This window comes from Microcebus murinus, chromosome 30 (assembly GCF_040939455.1).
Source record: "Microcebus murinus isolate Inina chromosome 30, M.murinus_Inina_mat1.0, whole genome shotgun sequence".
Classification (NCBI taxonomy): domain Eukaryota; kingdom Metazoa; phylum Chordata; class Mammalia; order Primates; family Cheirogaleidae; genus Microcebus; species Microcebus murinus.
In genome coordinates this window covers 9,218,999-9,241,833 of record NC_134133.1, presented here as the reverse complement: position 1 = coordinate 9,241,833, position 22,835 = coordinate 9,218,999, and the positions used below count along the sequence as shown (strand labels likewise).

The 22,835-nt window shown below is 37.5% G+C and overlaps 1 protein-coding gene across 5 annotated transcripts in view; it reads right to left on the bottom strand.

The window, feature by feature from the left end:
- The window catches only part of CFAP20DC (CFAP20 domain containing), a 234,063-nt gene extending 212,529 nt beyond the window's left edge, over positions 1–21,534 (bottom strand). For 2 of the 5 annotated variants that reach the window (XM_075998823.1, XM_012790291.3), the window contains exons 1-4: positions 21,108–21,534; positions 18,016–18,105; positions 17,115–17,208; positions 10,103–10,175 (exon numbers count right to left, since the gene is read on the bottom strand). In XM_075998823.1, the coding sequence (XP_075854938.1) occupies positions 10,103–10,175; positions 17,115–17,208; positions 18,016–18,105; positions 21,108–21,128 (278 nt within the window). In that variant the 5' untranslated portion in view covers positions 21,129–21,534. Of the gene's footprint in view, positions 1–10,102; positions 10,176–17,114; positions 17,209–18,015; positions 18,106–21,107 lie in introns of those variants that run through there. The other 3 variants (XM_012790286.3, XM_012790288.3, XM_075998824.1) reach the window with 2 other exon arrangements.
- Positions 21,535–22,835: the final 1,301 nt, after the last annotated feature.

Genomic DNA, 22,835 nt, shown 5'->3' with positions numbered 1-22,835 from the left:
GTAATCAGAGAAAGCTGGTCTGCAGGATGAAACAGAAGAACCAAGAAGACTTGCAAACAGAACCAGAGGTGAAAGAGCAGCTGCCGGAGGGAGAGAGACTGTTGTGTCACCTCTCCTATGAGGCCTATACCGGCTTTTGCAGTTGGATTCCTTAAGATCTCTACACGTTCTTCGAATACATATTTTTTTACTTGAGATAACTTAAATAGATTTCTGTCCCTAAAACCCAAATGATCATTAAAAGAAGTTGTTTTTAAAAAGGACAAACTAATTGGTTTTAATTAAAGTTGTCTTCAGGGAGTTTAATTACAGGCTGACAATCAGAGCTTCATCCAAGAGCCAACCATGGTGTTCCATGGCTTTAGAACAGCCTTGAAAACATTTACTTGTATATATTCCTATCCTTTTGAGAAAATTCAAGAGAATTCATTTCTCCTTCCCCGAATTCTTCTGCCTTTACTTGTTCTTTGATATAGTTACCATTCTGCCAGTAGAAGTGAGCCTGAGAGAAATGCATTTTATACATGGCAAAGCAAATTAAGGCCCAGTCACTAGTTTTCTAGGGACTGAGGGTTAAGAAGGAGAAAGCTTAGCACTCTCCTAATCCTGTTCACTCACTTTCTACTCTAATTCTTGTGTTATTCCATTATCTTTTTCTAATCAAGAACCACGCTGACAGTATATCAATACATTTCAGTACAAAACAATGTAACAAGCACTACTGAGGACCCACCATGCATACAGAATTCCTTTAAGTGCTGTGGGGACTATATTGATGAATAAGACATAGATCCTGCCCTCAAAGGAGTCATGTGTACAATTATGAGAACACTGAGGAAGCAGAGACTCACTACCACTGGAAGACATGGAAAGTATTCATGGAGGTTATGCATTTGAGTTTTGCCTTAAAGAATGACTGCATTTTCAAAACATGGAGAGATGTGATTAGGTTGGATGAAAACTTGAACCAAAGGCATGAAAGCTTATGAGATGTGCAGTAATCAAGGTGGCTACAGCAAGGAAGAGGAGTGGAATCAGTTGTGGAGAGGTGTCTGAGATGAGGGTCACTGGGTACCCAGTGACCACAACTTTGTGGGGCATTTGAATGAAACTAGAGCTGCAGCAAATCCTAACAATTTTTTCCCATGAACCTAGACTGCTTGAGACCAAAAAATCTAACACTTAAAATTCAAAGACTGATCATTTAAAAACTCAAAACAGATGTTAGAGTACCTTAAAACACAGAATTTAAATGTGATTAAAATGTACAATGTCAGCTTTATTTGACTATGCATTCTCATACAATTTTAAAGAGAAAGTTGAGCCGTATCATGGATTTCAAACTTTTGAGGGATCAATAGCATCCTCTGTTCATATAAAACATATAAACATATTCATCCCAAAATGTACATAAGATTGAAAAAAGGAAGGATGGATTGTTATGTTTGATACTTCAACAGAGGTAAATCAAAAGTGTTTAAAAAGCAATGGATTAGATTATTTTAAATGTTCTTTCCAGCTAACTCTAAAATGTCATTTTTAAACATAAGTATTATTACTTTACTAGTTCAAAACGACCCATATCTTCACTCTTTCTCCCAAAAGAAGTATACCACACAACAAACTGAAACTGACTTAAGGGGAGTTTAACAATATAAGGAATTAGAAATTGCTAAACGAAGGAAATTAACATTTACTAATCATGCACTACATGCCAGTACATTAGGTCTCTGTAACAAATCTAAAGTCCACTTAACTTGTATTATAACAACTAGACAATGTCTTTTGTAAACAGAGCTTAGAAATTCAAAGTTCAATAATAGCCTCATTGGGATCCAAATGCTTTGGCCCCTGAAGATCTCACGGCCTACTTGGAGGTAGAGAGTTGGTTTTGGAGATATCTAAATAATAAGACCATTATGTGATAAATGTCATAACAGACATATATAAGTGCTATTGAAAGATATGTTTGTGATTTACTACATATATACCATTCTATCAAAGTCATTTCTATGAATCCAAATGAAGATTCTAAAATATTTTTATATATAATTAAGAAACTACAATTTATAGAACACAATTACAAAAATCATAAACCACAGACATATCAGCACTCCCCATAGGGGGAATCCCCTTGTATTTATCACTGGGCAACTTCATCAAATGACCTCATAAAGCTCCATGATATACTTTATTTTTGTTTTTATTATTTCCAAAAAGAAATTGTTCCTCATATGAAAATAGTTTCAGAATGTTCTACTAATGAAAATATCCTAAATTATCATAAATTTTATAATTGGGACTATATGGGTCCATTAATATACATATTAATATACATATTATGTTCGATTTTATAGATGTTTCAAATTATTATTTTCAATAATTAAAATAATTAAATGCCAGAGTAAAAATAAAATATAGTGAAAGGGAAGGAGAGCCAAACCAGAGGGGACATTACTCCTGACAAAAAAGAGTATCATGTATCTCCTACTATGTATCATAGCACTAAAGAAACGTATCCACATGACAATGTCATATCAAAGAAGGGAAAGTATTTGGAGGATCTGTGATTTGCTGTGAGTCATCTTCAATCATCCCTATCAGTAAAGACAGAGACAGTGGGAATAGCAAAGATCTGTCTGTTTATCATGCCTTAAGTCATTGGAAGTCTACCTGTTTATATATTTTTTCCCAGGTCCTGTTTCTTCACAGATAAACATTCCTCCCTATCTGTGGTTCTACACTTGGTCTGGCCACCTATAACTCCCTTCGTACTAAGACCCTGATGACAGGAGTTCCTGTAGTTGTCTTTGAATTAAATCACTGTGTCCATACCCATACAATAGACATCACTTCTTTTTTCATGTTATGCTGATCATTTCTTTCCTGTTAGAGAATTTGCATGAGTCAACAGTCAAGTAGCCTCTCAAGGAAAAGCTGCTTTTCTGTCTCTCTTCAGGACAAGTACCATGACAACTTCACAAGGAAAACAGACATGCCCAATTTGTCTCAAAATGTTTCAGAAGGGAACTTTAAAAATTAAATATTACCATACTCTTATATAAAAATATAAAAGTTACAAATTAATATTTACCGTGCACTTACTGTTTGGCATTATTGAATTTAATCCTAACTACCCAACAAATAGATATAAATATCATCCCCATTGCACAGAGGAGGCTGTGACATACAGAGGTGTTCAGCAACTTGTCCAGGGTCACCATGTTAATAATGGCAGAGCCAGTAACTCCCAAGCCTATAATCTGACTCATCACAGGACCCTGACTTGTGCCCTGATAACGGATATGGCAAACATTTAACTGCACGGTACTTTATCAAATGTATGGTCTTTTATTAATTAATGCTTTATTTTACAGAGTAAAAACACTTCCAAATATTTGTATATGTGCAATTTTTTCTTTTGCTACTATTTTACTTTAGCTTTAATCATGCATCTAGTTTATCTAAAGAGTATTGTAAAAATAATTTAGAAAAGTAAAATGAACCAAACTAAGAAACAAGAAAAAAAGTGACTTTTCAGAAACATACGTTTTATAAAGTACATGACATTTGATTTATATACCTATCACATGTGTTATCTAAAGCTTCTACAGAAAACCTATTTTAAGGCATGCAAATTTAATATATTAAGTCAGTATGCAAAGCATCTTAAAGTGCTCTCTTTACTAATGCATGTAACAAAATATACTGATTATGCAAGTACATTTAATTGGATATAATTAAAATAATGAGATTTAAATACTGATGATTTTAAAAAGAAAAAATAGAAGTTGAAATTATCCACGAGATGCATTCAAAATGTTAATGAAACTTGCAATGTCACTACTACTTTAATATACAATACTTCTGGTTTAAAAAAGAGCTACTACTGGCCATTGTTGCCCAATTCTAAACACGTAGTTTAGAGATGTATTCACTTGGTAATATGAAAGATTTCACTGGATAACATAATCATTCTTTGCACTTGGATAACATCTCTTTTTCAAATAACTAGAGCTAGAAGTAACCACTATTTTCTTCAAAAGTAGGCATCAAATGAACAAAAAGATAAGAAAGCAAATATTCCACCGGAAGAGAGCTGTGCTTGGTTAAATGAACATAATCTCGAATGCCCTCAACAATGTCATTCTGACCTAAATATATCAAATTTAGGTATTCTCTCAACTCCAGTGGCTTTAAAGAGGCTGAAGATGACCAACGACATAAGAAAAGAACAGGTCTGTAGCTGTGAGGCCATACATTGGTTTAAAGTTTCAAAGGAGCCTACTGTCTCTAACATAACTAAAGAAGGAAAGGTAGAAGCAAAATTCAATAGGGGAGAAGGATCTGAAACTTCTATTACATTTCTTTTCTGACCTCTTCGTCTGGCTCACTAGCAATAGTACAGAAAAGCGGATATAAGAGCAACTTTCATTAAATTAGCTTGAGGCTAAAGCTTTATTTGGTAAGATATTCCAATTGTTCATATTACAGAAATGGAAAAAGCAGCCCTGGGGTCTACATGGACCTAAACTTCCAAAAATTTCTTAGGAAAAACCCAATGCATCCAATTAACTTTGGCAGCTAAAATAGAAGACTTCACATTACCATTTACTGATGAGGTAATGGAAACACAAAATTACAGTGTCGAGCCCAGAGCCATATAACTATGGTGTAGAGCAAAAGGAAAAGACAAAAACCCTGGAATTAGCATCATAAATCCTAGATTGAATTCCAGGTTAAAATCATTAAACTCCACTCACACAATTTCAAATTCAGACTACTGCAATGCAGAGATCACAAAGGATCAGTGAAAATTCATATGGATTAGGTATACTATTAGGGGTCTTTCGTTTTTTTGAAGAATTTAACTTCTGCTTCCTACCTTTATCAGACTCCAAATAGCTGAGGGCTCAACATGTAAAACCTTGTACATGGTAATAATATTCTGTAGGACCTACAGGCTAAGAATTGCAACTCCTCCAAATATCACATGATGCCCACCACAGGCTTGTACAGTGTTTTCAACCCATATATTGAAAAAGCGCTGGCTAAGCTGAGTGAAAATAAGAAAAATCATGTCAATTCACTAGAGGCATAACAGTACAAAATGTCTCTCAGAATTCATCAAGATTAATGACAAATCAGAATAGAGAAAGGAATTAATGCAGCCCAACAATATTCAGAAAATGAACACAATCCCTGTCAGAAATGTAATATTCAAAAATCGTTTAGTGTGATTGGCAGAAAAATATAGCAAAATAGATTTCTATTTCAAGATGCAGTTGGTTCTTTGCCAAGAGCTCAGGTTCACAGTGCTCCTCCAGTGCACCAGATGTCTGCCCCCAGGCTCTGAAACCCTAAGGAGCCCACCCCAGGGGAGCCGATGGCCTCCCATAGCCTCCATGCAGTTTGCAAGATACCACAAAAATGAAAGAATTCTTTAAAAACCTGTTGTTTATTCAATCATTGATCTTCAAGTGAAACCATTAGAGACAGTTACACCAAAATATTTTGTAAAAGAAAACTGCACCTAATGCTATGAAATAAGCAAGTCAAGATGACTTCTGTAAAAAGCAAGGAAGTCTTCTGTGGATTGACACCTTGACCCTGAAAGAGAAACACAAGAGAATTCCGTTCCTTCACTGCTGAATACACTGTGTGCTAGTAAACACTCCCTTTGCTCCACATGCAAAATGTAATGTGTTTGGATAATTGCTGATCAGTTCATGAAGTTCTGAAGCCGTCTTATCCACAGCTAAAAGATGTTCAATAACATAATTTTTAGATGTTAAAGAAAAAAGAGGCCTACACAGGAATCAATAAAGAAGAGGAGGAAAAGATGTTTTTTAGTTTTCATTTTAAAAAATCTAATATGAATATTATCACTAAAAAAATGAGTAAAATTCTTTAACTCTCAGGCATTTATCTATCAAAAGGGTAAAGATAAAAAAATACCTCAGCATGAAATACCTTTTCTTTCTGGAACTCTTATGATAAAACTGTATTATGAGAAGCCCCTACAAAAGATATAAAAGGCTTAGCTTATACAGAGATTCAAATAAAATATTTGCTATAAATCCACTACTTGTGTATGTATGTATAATCAGAAAAATAACAATATTTACAAGTAAAGCAGCAGGGCAAAGTGGTATAGAGCACAGGTGCTAGATTTAGACTGTATGTTTGAATCCAGGCTCTGGTAGTACGTCTATAACCTCTGGCAATTTCCTCAACCTTTCTGGACTTCAGTTCGTTCAGTGATAACTCTGACTACCAAATGGGCTAATTCTGAGGATTAACTGAGCTAAAACAAAGTGCTTAGAATAATGCCTGGTATATCAAATGCTTAATGTTAGCTATTACTATTACTTTACATTAATTTTCTCATTTAATGCTTATGACACACATGAGGTAGTATTTTTATTCTCAATCCATAGGTAAGTTAAGCGATTTACCCAAGGTCGTATAGAGGTAAAGCTGAAGGTGACTGCAGAGCTTTCCAGTTCCAAGCCTAGGCTCTTTCTTCTACCTAATACTTCACTACCTTGCTCTTATGTCATCATAACATTTATCAAAATGTATTTAAATTGTCCTTTAGTGGATCATTCACCTTCAGAGTAAACTTTCTGAGGACAGAGATTGGGTGCTTCTTATCCTTTCTGAATTTGTAAGTCCATCCGTATTTTAGAGTCTGTTATAAGCCAGGCCTTGTGTTGGGTGCCAGGATATCAAGCTGAGTAGAACGAACAGGGTCCCCATCCTCACGGAACTCAAAGTCTACCCCCCAAAACACAGATAATCAAATAAATATATAAACTGTTACGGTTGTGATGAAGGGAAAGAGCAAGGTGCCAGAAAATGGCAGAAGAGATGAATCTCATTTAGTTGGGGAGAAATCAAAAAAGGCCTTTCTGACGAAGGGACACGTAAGCTGAGATGAGGAGACTTTCTCTCCCAGGAAAAGACCTGGGAGAGAAAGCACTTGTGCACAGGACCCTAAGAGGAGACCTCACCTGGCACCTGAGGAAGGGAAAGAGCTTGGGGACAAATTGCAAGCTCACAGCTGAGAGGTATGAGATGAGAAGGGAGAGGTGAGAGACCACAGCACATATGAGTATTATGGATTTGACTGAGAGTTCATCCTCAGTTCAATGGGAATTTCAGTTGTTTTCTAGAAAGATCACTCTAACTGCAGTGTGCAGACTAGAGTGGAAGAAGACAAGAGAGGAAGCTAGAATGCCCACAGGGAAGCTCTAACAGTAAATCAGGGGAAATGTGGGACTAGGAAGACAGCAGTGAGGATAGGGAAAAGTATACCAACTCAAGGTAAATCAAATCTCCCATGCCTAAAACACTGCCTGGCAATAACAGGATGCAATAATTTGTTGACTGAATGAATAAGCAATTCCCCAAGCAGTGCTGTTGCTGGTTCTAAGGCATCCACTAACCCATATGCATAACTTTCTGAGACACAGGAAGGTACTAAGGAAATGATTACTAACTTCATAAACCAGCTGGCAAGGCTCCACTTATGAAAACCTCTTGATGTATAAACGTATCTCTGTGAAACAAAATGCCTCTCCCATTCTGACAATGGAAACTTTTAGAAGCCAGATATCTTTCTGTTATGTGACTTTACAAGCTTGTTAGAGAAATGTATTATTTAAAATAGCCTAGAGCTATGCTGCTAGAAACATAGTAAAACACTGAGGGTGCTGAAAGAAAGCTCTTTCATTTAAGGCAGAAAAAACTAGAGATAGAAACAGAATTTATACTTGTTATTCTGCTTCCCTTCTTGTAAAAACATGATCTCTGTCATTACTTCCCCAAATAGCACAATATTTTGACTTTCTATTGGCAATAAATTCAAATACAGAGTTAATATATTGTCTTATAATCTCATAAATTCACAAGATCAGGACAGAGAATGACTTTTCCATGTTATTTAATAATTTCAACTTTTTATTGATAGGACATTTATTTTCCTAAAATTATAAAACTAAAACCATTTGGAAAATCCAAATGTTTGCCCACGTGGATAAGTGAACAAGAAAATCTACGATTATAGTCAAATGAATTCAAAATCTAATCATTAATCCCAACAGCGTTGAAAATGTTTTCCATCCTTAAATAGGCCAAGATCATTAGTAATGCAGTAACAGAGGTAACAAAGAAGTCCTAGCTGCTCTCCTGCTAGGACTAAGTTAAACCTAAGATCCATGGTGATTTCTCAATAATTAAAGCTTTAGTTGTTACTAAATTAATTAAAACAATATAATGCCTAGGCTAGCATGATAAGGCCAAGTGTTTGGGGGCACAAATAAAGCTTAATTTTGCAAAGAAAAAAAGGGTTCCTTGGCAAAAGATTCTGTTCCAAGGTTTGGCCAAATGTCTTGTACAGCTGTGATCAAAAGGCCAACCACTAGCGCCCCCACCACTCCTAAAGAATCTTAACGTGTAGGCCATATTGAGAATAAGGGGGGCTGCCTGGATTTCTATGAAAGGAGCTTAAAAAGCTTATAAATGAAATATAATTTGTCTTCTTCTATTTGGTAGAAAACCACTTTTCCCTACACTAAAAATAAAGCTTTATGCAGTCTTTCCTGTACCTTTATGTCTTCGGAGTCTTGAATGCTTTTTCTACAGAACCAGAAAGTAGTACATAAGAGCACCAATAATGCTTTGGTCCTGTTACTCTAAGAGTTGTTTTAAAGAATCTCAGTGACCATGGCAGATGATCAAAGAAGATCTTAGTTAGACGTATACTGAAGTTTAAGGCTGAATAAAACATAGGTATAAATTGTTCCATCTTTCCTTTATCACCCAAGAAAACATTATATTATTAGCTAAAATTCATATATTAACAATATATGAATCAATCATTAACACCCTAATTCATATAAACAAAGGGAAATGAATAATCTCAAATTTATGTTATTCCCATTTCGTTAAGAAACAGCTTTTCCTTCCTCTTATTTTGCACCAGTAAAACTAGTTCAAAATTATCCTCATTAATAAGAAAAATCATTATTCCAGCGAGGAAAATAAAAGCCTAAGCGTAGACTTTGGACAGCTATTCATTCCAAAGAAACATTAGAAAATAGCATACCTTAAATGTAAGGATTTATCTAAAGTGTACAAATGTATTAAATAAAATCTTAAAATATTCAATTCTATGCGAGTATACAAATCAAATGGTTCTTTTCATTCTAGTACCACCTCACACAATAGATAGCTCAACTGAGTAAAAGTTGTATATTTTCATGTTTGCTAAATAATCTAGCAAGGCCATTTATTTATTTATTTTTTTTTTTGAGACAGAGTCTCGCTTTGTTGTCCAGGCTAGAGTGAGTGCCATGGCGTCAGCCTAGCTCACAGCAACCTCAAACTCCTGGGCTCGAGCGATCCTTCTGCCTCAGCCTCCCGAGTAGCTGGGACTACAGGCATGCGCCACCATGCCCGGCTAATTTTTTATATATATATCAGTTGGCCAATTAATTTCTTTCTATTTATAGTAGAGACGGGGTCTCGCTCTTGCTCAGGCTGGTTTTGAACTCCTGACCTTGAGCAATCCGCCCGCCTCGGCCTCCCAAGAGCTAGGATTACAGGCGTGAGCCACAGCGCCCGGCCTAGCAAGGCCATTTAAAACAAATATATTCCAAGCTATCTATATGTAAACAAGAAGGACCAATTCTTATAAACAAAGTAAATGTTATTAAAATGAGGTATTGCAATCAATTTTAAACACCCATAGTTTTGAATAGGAGACAGTATAAAACACAACATCACCCTTCTTTTGCACCAAAAATCTCAAACTTATGGATGATATATTTCTTCAAGTTATAGGTCATTTATTGTCAAAATGATAATCCTTTGATATTTTCTTAAACAGATAAAATTTGCTTTCTTTCCCTAGGGAAATGCCAGACTATAGTGCTATCTAAGAAGTACAATTAGTTTAATTACTTCATGTCGACTTGATAAGTCACTACTCCTTAATGCAAAAACTGCCACTTGCAATTAATGACTGTTGGCACTGCTTCAATTAATCAAATGTCTAATACACATAAAACATTCAAAGAAGTTCTGTATATCTTACAGTAATTCAGTGGAGAAGTCTTGTCCCAGGGGTACATAAATCTGAAGTACAAGAAACCTCTGGATCAGTCCAACTAGAACGAGAGGGGGAAAATATACATTCAAATGTTCCACCAGTTATATATGCACACAAACAAACGCAATCGCACACCATGAGCAAGCTGAAGCTTTTAGCATTTCGGTAATATACACAACGGCAATAGCACTACCCATGAGTTATGACCTCATTATGAAAGCAAAAAGATTAATGAAAATCAAATCAAACTAACAACAAATGTTTCCTTTTAAAGTCCCATCTGTGGCCTTGAAGAACTTTTTATGAAAATTTTTAGAATAATTTTTTATTTACTATTTTTATTAGGTTGCAAGAGAGCGAACACAGAACTGCATTCAACAGAGACATAAAATTGAACTATAGATTCCCATCAAGGCAACCATAAAAGCATGTGGCAATTATTTTTATTCACTGACAGTTTTAACTGTACTAAACAACTTAATAAAAAACAATAGATCAAGAAAAACAATTCTAATTATGACAACTAAAACTGAAAGTTTGATGAGCCATAGCTAGTTCATATGGTTTTAAATGTGTCCACACTGAGATAAATGGAAGAACAGATTTTCATTTATAATACCTTTTGTTAACTGAATATACTTTTAATTAATTTAATGCTAAGTAAAAATTGATAGCTTTTATTCCCTATCACTAGCTTCATCTGGATTAAAAATATCTGTAGAAAAACCAGTCCCTATGGCACTTTTGATAGCTGAAGTCTGCAACTGCTTAGAAAGATCAACTGATTTTATATCATCTCTCCAGTTCTGTTCACTTAATGCCTTTCCTCTTAGGTTTTGAACTTATGCTTGATTTCTCAATTACAGTGCTCTTAAAAGATGTTTTAGTATCATACCTACTAAAACATGCAACTTAGTAACCATTTTCCAGATGTGAAACTTTAGGCAGGAAATGGAGATGTCTTGATTTATCTGTGAACCTTTTCTACAAAACGAATAGTACAGGCCAACACACGGGTAAGACTTAAAGGGAAGGCAACTGGTCTAAAATTCATGCTATTTTCTATTATTCCAACTTAGTAGGCTTAACAAATTTAAGTATTTTAAAGTAACAATACATTTTTGGATAGTCTATATAAAGACCTTCTGGTTTGCGATCCTGTGGTTGAATGTTCTTTCAACATTCCTGAACAACTTAAACAATTCCTATGTTTTATCCCAAATTTACTTCCTAAACAATAAACATATTTGATCAAACACACATATTATTTTAATCAAACACACAGGAATAACTTTTACTTAAAAGTACTAAGCTTATAAGTTGCTCTAGAAAGTCATCAATAGAGTAAGCAATGTAATAGAAATAGGAGATAACAGGCTCTGACCCTAGAAAATTCTCTAGGAATCCAACTCAACCATATTTATGGGAAAAGCCAGTGAAGCAACCAGAGTTCTGATCTACAAAAGCAAAGCAAGATACCAAAATGAGGGCAACTTAAATAAATCAATTGGTCTCTCTTGCATCTTGCACTGATTGGCTCTACAGTACTTTTCCATTGCACAATTGCCTCTGTAAATAGATAAATGAAATCAGTCTTTAAAAAAGGTCCCTAATTTATGTCAAAAATCTCACTGAATCAGCACTGCTGTCTTCAAACACAAAGAACTACACATGTAGGGCATTTTTGAATGAGCATTTTTAGATATGAAAGATCCCTACCCTCAAAAAAAGAAAGCTTTGTAAATTCAACTTTCTCTCTAGTTTCCAAAAGGCTTCACTTCTAAGATTAAAAGAACTATGACAATACCATATGGTGATGATCTGACAAAGAAAAAAGTACTTTAATAATGTTTGACACGGACTGATCCTGTGTGTCAGAAATGCTAAATAAATTCTATAGTAATATTTTTTCCAGTGGCCTAGTAAATTTAAACTGACTCTTCATGTCTATATTATATTTAAAATCACGTTCTCTAAGTAATGCTGAATGTTAGTCAAAAAATGCCCATCAAGTATATAAAATTCATACAAATTTAGTTTTCTGTTGAAATATACAGGTTTTACAGTTTTATAATCTATTGTCTGCCTGAGACAAGCTACCGATTTTTTTCCTCCCACTTCCACACACAAAACAGGAATAATGTATGCCTTCATTATGGGCTAATTCACATCCCATAAGCAAATTAGAAAACCTGTCTGGGTCCTTTTACTTTTCATGTATAAAACTGGATTAATAATTTAGATGTACACCTCACAGCATTATTTATATAGATTAAATTAGCTCTATCATTCAACAAAGATTTATTGAGCACCTACCATGTGCAAGACTCAATACTTAAGTTTTTGCAGTGAAGAAGACATACTTGGTCTCTTCCCTCTTAGAACTTACATTCTAGTTCCATGAAGGAGAAGGTCAGGGTGCTATGAAAGCATATAATCCCGGGTCCTTGTGGGGGAAGAGGATGATGGGTAAAAGTTTTCTTGAAATAACATTAAAACCCAGCTGGGAAGAATAAGCAAGAATTGACAGAGCAAGGAGGATGGGTATAGGAGAAAGGAACAAATACTGCAGTTAGAAGGACTAGTCCTTCCTGTGATGGAAAAGGACATAGTAGATAGGATGGATCTAAAAAGGGCTTAGTAGGCTGGTAGGAAAGATGGAAGAGGAAATGCAGTAAGAGATAGATCCGGCAAAGTAGTCAAGAACCCAATCATGTGGGGTCTTAAATGCCAAAAGAAGGATATTAGTTCATCCTAAAATCAATGGGAAGCCACTTATACATTCATTCATTTACTCAACAAAGATTTACTGACTGTCTACTATTAATATGTGCCAGGCACTAGTCTAGGTGAACAAAGTAGTTTAATTCTCTCAGCTAGTGAGGCTTACTTTCTGGTGACAGCAAGAAAAACAATAAACAAACACAACAATTGCATGGCATGTTAAATGATGATAAGTACTATGGGAAAAAGTAGAGCTGGTTAAAAGGGATCAAGAGTGGAGAATGGATATAAAGCACAGGTTGTAACTTCAGTACAGGTCAGGTGAGCCTCACTGAGAAGGTGACATTTTAGTAAAGGCTTAAAGAAGGGGAGAGGCTGATCCATATAACTATTCTGGGGCTGGGGAGGAAGCTCTAGGTAGAGGCTATATCCTGCACACAGGTGGTAAGGTAACAGAGCCCTAGGCTATGTTTCAAAACAGCAATGAGACCTACATGGTTGGAACACAGTAAACAAGGAAAAGGGTAATAGGAGATAAGGTCAGAATGTTCAGAGGATACTAGATACTACAGAGTCCTATAGATTTGGGGTTTTATCTGGGAGAGATGGGGCATTTTCAGCAGAGGAGTAACATGATTTACATTTTACTTATGATTTAAAAGTATTACTCTGGTCACTAATTTGACAACACACTGTAGAGAGCACAAGTCAGAAACAGGGAGGCCAATTAGACTACAGTAATAATCCTAACATGAGATAATGGTGGCTTGGACCAGGGCAGGGACACTGGAGGTACCAAGAAGTAGTCAGGCTCTCAATCTCTTTTAAATAGTACCAATAAGTAGTACCAAATAAGTACCAAATAGTACCAATAAGTCCTGATGGAATTAATGAAAAGAAAAAAAAAATCAAAACTGATTTACAAGTTTTTATTCTAAGTAATTGAAAAGACAAATTGCTAACAACTGAAATGGGGCAGCCTACAGGATGAAAAGGAATTTCAGGGAGTCAAGACCAGAGTCAGGCTTTGGACATATTGTATTTAAGATGTCCAAGTAGAAATGTCAAGTAAGCAAGCTGATATGCAAGTCTGGGGTTTAGGAGAGAAGTCTCAGCCGGAAATGTAAGCTGGATTAAGACAGTGATGGTACTTAAATCCATGAACTGGAAGTCAACAATCAAGAGAGTAAATGTAAATAGAGGGCCAAGGACTGAGTCCAGGGGCACTGGAACATCAAGTTGGGTTGGGGAAAAGAGGAAGAAATGATAAAGGTGACTACAAAAGAAGATCAGTAAAGTAGGAAAAAAAACTAAGAGTGTGGATATCCTGGAATGAGTGAAAAAAGTGTATCAATGAGGTGTCAGCTATCTCAAATGATGCTAATATGTGAAGTAAGATGAGGGCTGAGAACTGGCCACTGGATTCAGAAATATAGAGGTCACCAGTGATGTGACAAGAGCACTATCAGTAGAGTGGTAAGGTCAAAGCCACTGAAGAGTTTTAAACAGAGGAAGTCATGACGAGACTTATTTTAACAAGAATACTACAGTAGGGGCATGAAGAAGCTCAGGGGGAACCTCACAAAGACGACCTCATCCTTCAGAGCAGCTAAAGCTTAGAGCTGAAACTTCAGGGATACCGATGAACAGACATGACCACACCATTTGATTCAGATGACACAGGCAGAGAAAACAGTGGTTTTAAACATGAGCCTCAAATACAAAGTCCTGGAGAAGACCCTCCAAATGATATTAAATAGATATTTATGTGTGACAGAGCTGCTTCTCATATGGGCAACTCTATATATATGGTATGTTCCAAGGTGAAGAGCAGCAGGGATTTATTTATTTAGCTGGAGAGGGATTTACTCAAGTCTTGTATCAAGGCCAGCTGAAAGCAACATAATTTCTTAATGCAGCAAATTTAACAAACTTATTTTAACATCGACTATGTATTAATACTAGACACCAAGTTAGGGGTACAAAAAGGATGATTCACGATCCCTGCCCTGCAGAAGTGTACAATCTGATAATATCTCGCTTCCCTTTATTTGGTAAGTGCTGAGCGAAAAGAAAATCTGAAAATATAAATTAATTCAGAAATATTACTATTTAAAATGAAAAGTTAAACATACTTAATTTCATTACTAAACTTTCTTCTTAAGAAGTACCTAATATAGTCAGAAACACATATGGAGTACCTAATGTCAAGTTTGCATAAATAGAGTGGATGTTTACTCTTAAAATAGGAATACATAATGGTAATTTAATTTAGAAATGTTAATTGAAAGCCAGTTCTATATTCAATACATGCCATTTAATTTAAATTTAACCATACCAACTTCACACAGAAGGTCATTTTGTACAAGTAAAAAGAACTATAACTTTCCATTATCAAAAATTCCAAATAATCTTAAAAGGCACTAGTGCAGGTCAGACTATATAAACTATTTCATTTGTTACAGTGCTGCATGTGCTACAGAAAAGACTGAGTAACGTTTAATTATAGGGCATTGTACAGGAAATACATTAAAAGATTCTTCTGTTTTGTACAATCAAATCATCATCTTTCCATTTTAAAAAGTAATTATAACACATTAAACTTGATTTGTTTCTTAAAAAACTTTGGATAAGAGTAGGAAATAGGAACTTGTATTTAATCACTTAGGCTTTGGTAGAGGAAGAATCCTCCTCAGAGCCAAATGAGAAAGGTCACTAAAAGTAATTGATTTTATCAACTTAACCATGTGCAGATGCTGAGGGCATTAAATGGAAGAACAGGTGGGCTTTAGCAGTCCAACAATAAGGAAACAAACAAAAGAACTAACACTGGCTTAAAACAAAGTCATATTCCTGCAACTGAAATGTAGCTATCTTATAAAGTCAATATCCTTAAAAAATGGACTGTGTCTCTTGTAAGAAGAAGAAACTACAGTTTCAGATGTTTCCCTGGCTCATCTTAGTTCACCTCAATTATAAGTATAAATTTATTCATTATGTGGAAATGAAAAAAACCCTGCTATTAAACACACAGAAACTCTCTCTCTCTCTCTCTCTCTCTCTCTGTCACACACACACACACACACACACACACACACACACACGAACTATGAGGAAACCATGATTTTAAAATGGTAGTAAATTAATAAAAATTATTTTAACAGTAATCATCTATTTTTTTCTCTGAGGTCTATTCCTTATTTTAGTTTAGAAAGCCACACTGGCAAACCACTTTAAAATAAACCATTTTCTATCTATAACTTCTATGGCTCTGATAATGTCTTAGAAATTTAAACTCTGCATGTAGTAGCTTGAAATGGTACATAAAGCACAGAGCCTACATAAGTTCAGAAAACTGAATTAAATTAGACTATTAGATACCAACAAAATGTCTTTTCATAGTGCCTGGTACATAGTAGGTATTCAATAAATGTTCTTAATAAATGAAAGAAGGAATAAGTAAATGATGACTGTAAAAAAGAATTGTGTACTTATATTTGCTAGATCATATGAAATTGATATTTAAATCATAGGACATAGTTGATGGAAAATCTGATTAATCATTTTGATAACTATATTCTTTAAACCACATCAGTTTACTCAAAGCCTAATCTAATGGCAGAGCCTTGAATTTTAACCCCATCTCTGGGCTTCTGATCTTAAATTTAGGTTATCTCAGAGTTTCTTCTGCTTTAAAATGTTGATCTTAATTTCTAAAGAAAGAAAATTGAAATTTATTCTGCGCTCTTGTTAAATCACATATTTATATCTATTCTTATTAGATACTAATATTCTTAAAGGTATGAGTTCATACGGCACTAAATAATGCCTTATACAGTATTTTAAAAATATTTTTTCTCACAAATTAAGTTCCTATATCTTGATGAAGAACCAACCTTAGCTTATTCATCTGTAAAAGAGCTAATGGGAGGATTAAAAGATAATTAATAAATGTAAAATGCTTAGAAAGTTCCTGGCACACAGAATGTGCTCAATAAATACTATGATTATAATTACTGGGTACTAAGCACTCTTCTAAGTCTCCTTAAAAATACTTCTAGATTTCTAATAAACAGTAAGGTAGAATATATTTTTAAAAAACCCTAGCATAGTGCCTGGCATGTAGTTACCTTTTAAATTAAAAAAAAAAATCACATCACTTCACATCAACAGATGTCAGTATAAGTCATTCTGATATGCCTGTTCAGGAAACATAAAAGCGTAACTTTAAGTATCAAATGTTAAGCTTCAATATTTAAAAAATCATACTTACGGATTTGCTTATTCTCCTTTGGTAACTGAATTTTGTTTGTTTGGCTGCTGCCTTCCAGAACAAACACAAAACTTTTAACTTCTTTATCAAACTCCTATAGAACAAAATGAAAACAGCGGTTATCAAAGAATATTTTATTTGGTTTCTACTATAAAATTGGAACTGCCAATCTGCAAGAAAAAAAGTCATTCAAATGATTTAGGCTTCGGCCTTGATATTCTTATCCTGAGACTTGCTGGGAACTAGAAGATGAAAGGACAGGGGCAAGGGCATAAAATGTCTTGACCAGAAAGTGACTGAAATTATAGACTATGGATTCTGAGCTGGAGAGAAAAGGAAGTGAAAACGAAGAAAATAAATAAATAAATAGAACTAAACAACAAGGGAAAAGTAGAATGGTTAACAGCCTAAAGGTACCAATTAGATTGAAAATAAACACAGTGGGAGTGACTGAGCAAGCGACCTTAGGAATGAAAGACTGGGTCAGAGAGGGACATCTCAATGTCTCACTCAGTAATTTCAAAGGTCCTGCAGTCTGTGGTGGTAAGGACCAGGGTGAGACAGTGGGAATGAATGCTTGAGCAGAGTGGAAGAGGTCATAAAAGATGAAGAAATCAAGAATCTACGAAGCCCGGGCCTTGTAGAGATTTTCCTCAGATAGTGAAGTCCTCGAATGATACAGCAGGAGTGGAGTACTGAGAGGGGTTATGAGCTGAGTGCCAAAGTCTTAAAACAACTGAGGAGTAGTGTCTAGGAGGACTGCATCCAACAATATCGTGAAAGGGTTTTGCAGTGAAAGAATAGGAAAAACAGTTCTAAAATCTAATCAAGCCCTTTTTTTCTAGAACCTTCGCATGTATTTCTTGCCAGGATTTATGTGGCTCTAATTTCTAATACTTACTTTCCAAATCACAGATGGACTGCCAACGATCTTCCATTTTGCTCCAGGATTTTTTCCCTGAGCACTGAAGATTTCAACAAATGCACCTCCCTAAACAATGAAAACAAAATATTAAATTTAGGTGAAAGACAATGCTAAGGAGGAAATATTATCCACCATATAGTCTACAACCAGTGTTCCAAGAATCTGCCAGTTAAGTAAATCTGGGATGAAACATTATCCATGTTAGTACTCCTACTTTATACCTTGATTGTATCTAAGCCACAACCATTCTGATTTGGGTCACCTTGGATTAATGGTTTAAGGAAATTATTTTTAAAGCATGATAAAACATTAAATAAATTGTGCCATACAACCTTATAATCTCTCAGTATGGGGCTCATTTACTTGACATGTACATATTTTGCAGATTATGTTTTCCAACCAGACTAAAGGGTTTAAACTTCATTCTCAAAGCAGGCTAATAAATTCTGACAATTTTCTCTGAATACAAGATCGTTAGTCATACTGACTGGGGCTCCAACAATGGCTTTTTAACTATCTGACCTTGAAGTTACTTAACTCCTGATTTTCCATCTGTAAAATGGGCCGTTGGATTACATAGCATAGTAAACATTAACCATCAAGCATAATACTCAACTTATAGCAAGGGCTCAAGAGTGCCATCAAAGATTACAAAACAAAAGAGAAATTAAATAGTTTACTACTGGTCAATAAAAAAGCCCGGGAGGGACTGCAGGGGATTCTTATTTTGAGCAGTCCTACAAGATATTTTTATCTATTTAATATAAATCAATTTGGAGATCTATAAAACCTGTACAAGAAAAACAGAGAATCCTTTCTATAGACAGGCCATTTGTAAACCTGAGAAGGTGGAGGGACATGCTTATGTGAATTACTTAATGTCCAGAGCTTCAAAAGGGGAATTAAACAAGATGATTACCTGAGGAAGAATTTGTTGAGAAAATTGAAAATCTGAAATGAAGACTAAATATGATTTGAATTATAAGCAAAACATGAGAAAATCTAATTTCTGTAACGAATTTCCAGCTTTTAGTTTTTCTCAATAACATAAAGATATTTTCACTTCTGTGTTTTAACACACAATCACTTGAAGTTAAGACATTTAATTTCTTCTTCCATGAGCAGTATATGTGCAAATTGGTATTTGGGATAGAATTACTGTAGCTTCTGAGGGCAAGTCATATTTCACTATGAATTTTAAATTTGAGACAGCTGGCTGTTTTTTTCCTTTAAGAGAAACCCTTAAGACTTGATGACAAACTTTCTTTTTGTTTTCCCATGTTTCCAAAGTTTCCCCCGAAGTAGGCATATACTTTTTAATAACAATATAACTATCTGAAGTGAAACAAACTCTAAAATTGTTCTACTCATTTCATATTAAATGAGATAGAAGAAAGAACTGTAGAATCTTCTGAGGACACACACAAGGAGGCAGGTAGTATTTGGTGAAAAAGCATAAGCAAAAGGAGGTGGAGACCAGGGGAGGATGGTTTGTGTACCGTGAAATAAGTTCCGTCAGAACAGCACGACTAGGATGGTAAACAGACTGTAAATAGGAGTGTGACCTCAAGTAGAGGTGAGGAAGGGAGGGCAGGAGATCAAGGGCCAACTAAGCAAAGGAGACGCCCAGTGAAGTGAAGAAAACAGGTTGCATGAAGACACTCCAGGATCAGGCATACTCAAACTACGGGTGTTTTTGCCGCCGCTGCCTGTCCTGCTTAGCAGCCGACTCATCCCGGGCCCCCAGTGCGCACTCTCCAACGGTCTGAGGGACAGTGACCTGGCCGCCTGTTTAAAAAGTTTGAGGGCCCCTGTAGGTTATTCAAAGTGACAGAGGAAGACCCAGAAGCAGTATCTCTCCAGGTGTGACCCTTGGACCACCTGCATTAAAGTCACCTGGGGGGAGCTGTTTAAAAGGTCAGTCAACAGACAGACACCATCTAGAGACTCTGATTCACTACATCTGAGGTGAGGGTCGGGAAACCTGCATTTTAACAAGTACCCCAAGTGGTTCTGATGTACCCCAATGTCTCGGACTCACTGACCCCCAGTTTAAGGAAAAGAGGAAATAGCACATAGACAAAGTGCTTATTTTCCTTCTTGGTTTAACCCATTCATACATTCACTCTTCTTAAATAGCTTCTAAGATAACCTGTGTGCATCAGCAGGGAGTATGGCTCGGGCGCTTATTAAAACTCAAGATTTCTGGACCCTTCCCTCAAGATCCTGATTCAGGAGGTCTGGGTGGGGTTTAAGGTCTGCATTTTCCAAAAAAAAAATCACAGACGACTCACACACCACAAGAAGCACTGAGCTGGGAAGTAAACAAAAATAAAGCCAAATCCTATGCCTAGACCAGGCATCCTCAAACTAAGGCCCGCAGGCCACATGCCGGTGTTTTTCCCCGTTTGTTTTTTTTACTTCAAAATAAGGTCGGGCATGGTGGCTCACGCCTGTCATCCTAGCACTCTGGGAGGCCAAGGCAGGCGGATTGCTAGAGGTCAGGAGTTCAAAACCAGCCTGAGTAAGAGCAAGACCCTGTCTCTACTATAAAAAGAAAGAAATTAATTGGCCAACTAATATATATAGAAAAAAATTAGCCAGGCATGGTGACACATGTCTGTAGTCCCAGCTACTCGGGAGGCTGAGGCAGGAGGATCGCTTGAGCCCAGGAAATTGAGGCTGCTGTGGGCGAGGTTGACACCATGGCACTCACTCTATCCTGGGCAACAAAGCGAGACGCTGCGTCAAAAAAACAAAAAACAATAAAAACAAAATAAGTGCAGTGTGCATAGGAATTTGTTCATAGTTTCTTTTAAACTATACTCCAGCCCGCCGAAGGTCTGAGGGACAGTGAACTGGCATCCTGTTTAAAAAGTTTGAGGACCCCTGACCTAGACCTTGGTAACTTTCTCTTCTTTTTTTAGGGGGGGTGGTCAATACCATTCACCCTTGGATTCGTTCTGACCCCAGAAAAGACAGTATTACGGGGAGGGCGGGAGGGGACAGGCTTCACCCTCACCCAAGTGGAGAAAGCTACAGCAGGGTGCAGAGCCGGTTCGGGTTACCTGATACTCATTTTTGAACATTCCCGCCGAGGGGGGCCAGGGCCTGCGGGGCACAGAGCTCGGGGACTCCCGAGACAGGCGTGACCCTGGCGGATGGACAGAGGCGGGCGGGAACCCGGAGCCCGAAGGAGGAGGGCCGGGAAAGGCTTCCTTCCTGCTTGGCCGGCGCGGGCAAGCTCTTCTCAGCCCCTGCGGCCCCTGGTCAGCTCCACCGCCAGCCCTCGACCCGCACCATCGCCGCCCCAGCCTGCAGGACGCCGGGGTCTGGAGAGGGCTCGACTGCCTGGGCGGGCTCCGGACCGTCCCTGGGGAAGGACCGTGTGCGTCACCTACGCGACTGGGCGCCCAGCCGCCGAGCCACTGGCAACCGCCCGCCCGCCTCAGAAGAACGGGCGCGCTCCCGCGGCCGCCGCCCCACCCCCGAATCCGATCGGAAAGGGGCGGGGCTTAGCGCCGCCAGCATTCCGGCCGCGCCCATTGGCTCTCCGGTGGCGCCTGCGCGTCGCGCCGTCTAATCTTCCCGCGCACAGACGCGTGAGGCTGCGGGGTGACGTAGCGTTGCCCAGGCAACCGCGGACTCTTGCGGAAATGCGGAATGTCCAACCTGTGGCGCGCGCTCTCTTTTAAGTCTTGACCTCCGTGAGCTCAAAAGCTCGAACTTAGCGTGGTTTAAGAGCTCTCCCAGGTGCTCTTCTAGAGTCCCTGTCACGTCAGCTTGGTTTCTCCTCGAAGCACTGATGACGGGTAGGTCGCTGAAGGAGATGGAATCGTGCATTCCCGAACCCTTTGTTTGGAAGGTTCCCGAACTCGGGTTGGGTTAGTCAGCAGTAGGGTCTGCTGGACCAAAGCTTCATTGTTTCGGAAGGCCCCAAGCAGGAGTGTTTATTTGCTCAAGGTCACTGTGCGTGTTCAAAAGGCAGTGTTTTTTTGCTCAAAATCACTTGCATACATTGTTGAGACTCACACGAGTTCTCTTAAGTGTCGCTGTTCAGTTACTTCATTTTGTTCTAGGTCAGAGCCACTTCTTACATGGGAGGTAGTTTTTGCCAGCTTTTGACTGAGGAACTGTGGCTCGAAAGGTTAACCGGCTTGCCCAAGGTCACGTGGCTGGCAAGTGGTGTGGGAACTCTTGTCCAATAGTCTCCTCCTGGCTGAGTTAGGCGGATGCCCCGTGAATGCCGTGTTTCCCTGAAAATAAGACAGGGTCTTATATTTGTTTTTCCTCTAGAAGATGCCCTAGTAGGGCTTATTTTCAGGGATGTGTTATTTTTTTTAAGTACGGTACAACCATCTGCATTGATTCAAATAAAATTAAATTGCCGTCTTTTGGAACATCTTCATCACTCTCCAAACCCCGAATCCCATCCTGAATGTCTTGCGACTCTATTTCCTTTAGAGCCACTGGCCCCGATCTCTCCTGTGGAGCCATAGAGCTCTCGGGCAGATGAGAAGGGCTGCTCGTGTTCTTTCCCGCTCTGCGAGAACATGCATGGGTTGTGCAGATGCGCTGGGTAGCCACGCCCAGCACTAGGGCTTATTTTCAGGCTTCTATTGCACAAATGCTTAGAAATCCTGCTAGGGCTTATTTTATGGGTAGGTCTTATTTTCGGGGAAACAGGGTAGTAATCAGACGAAGTGGTTCATGGGTTCATAACGCTGTGAGTTAAGAATTAGTCTCAGTTGTGAATGTTGAGATTCAGAGTTGATTAGGAACTCACTCAAGGAAGC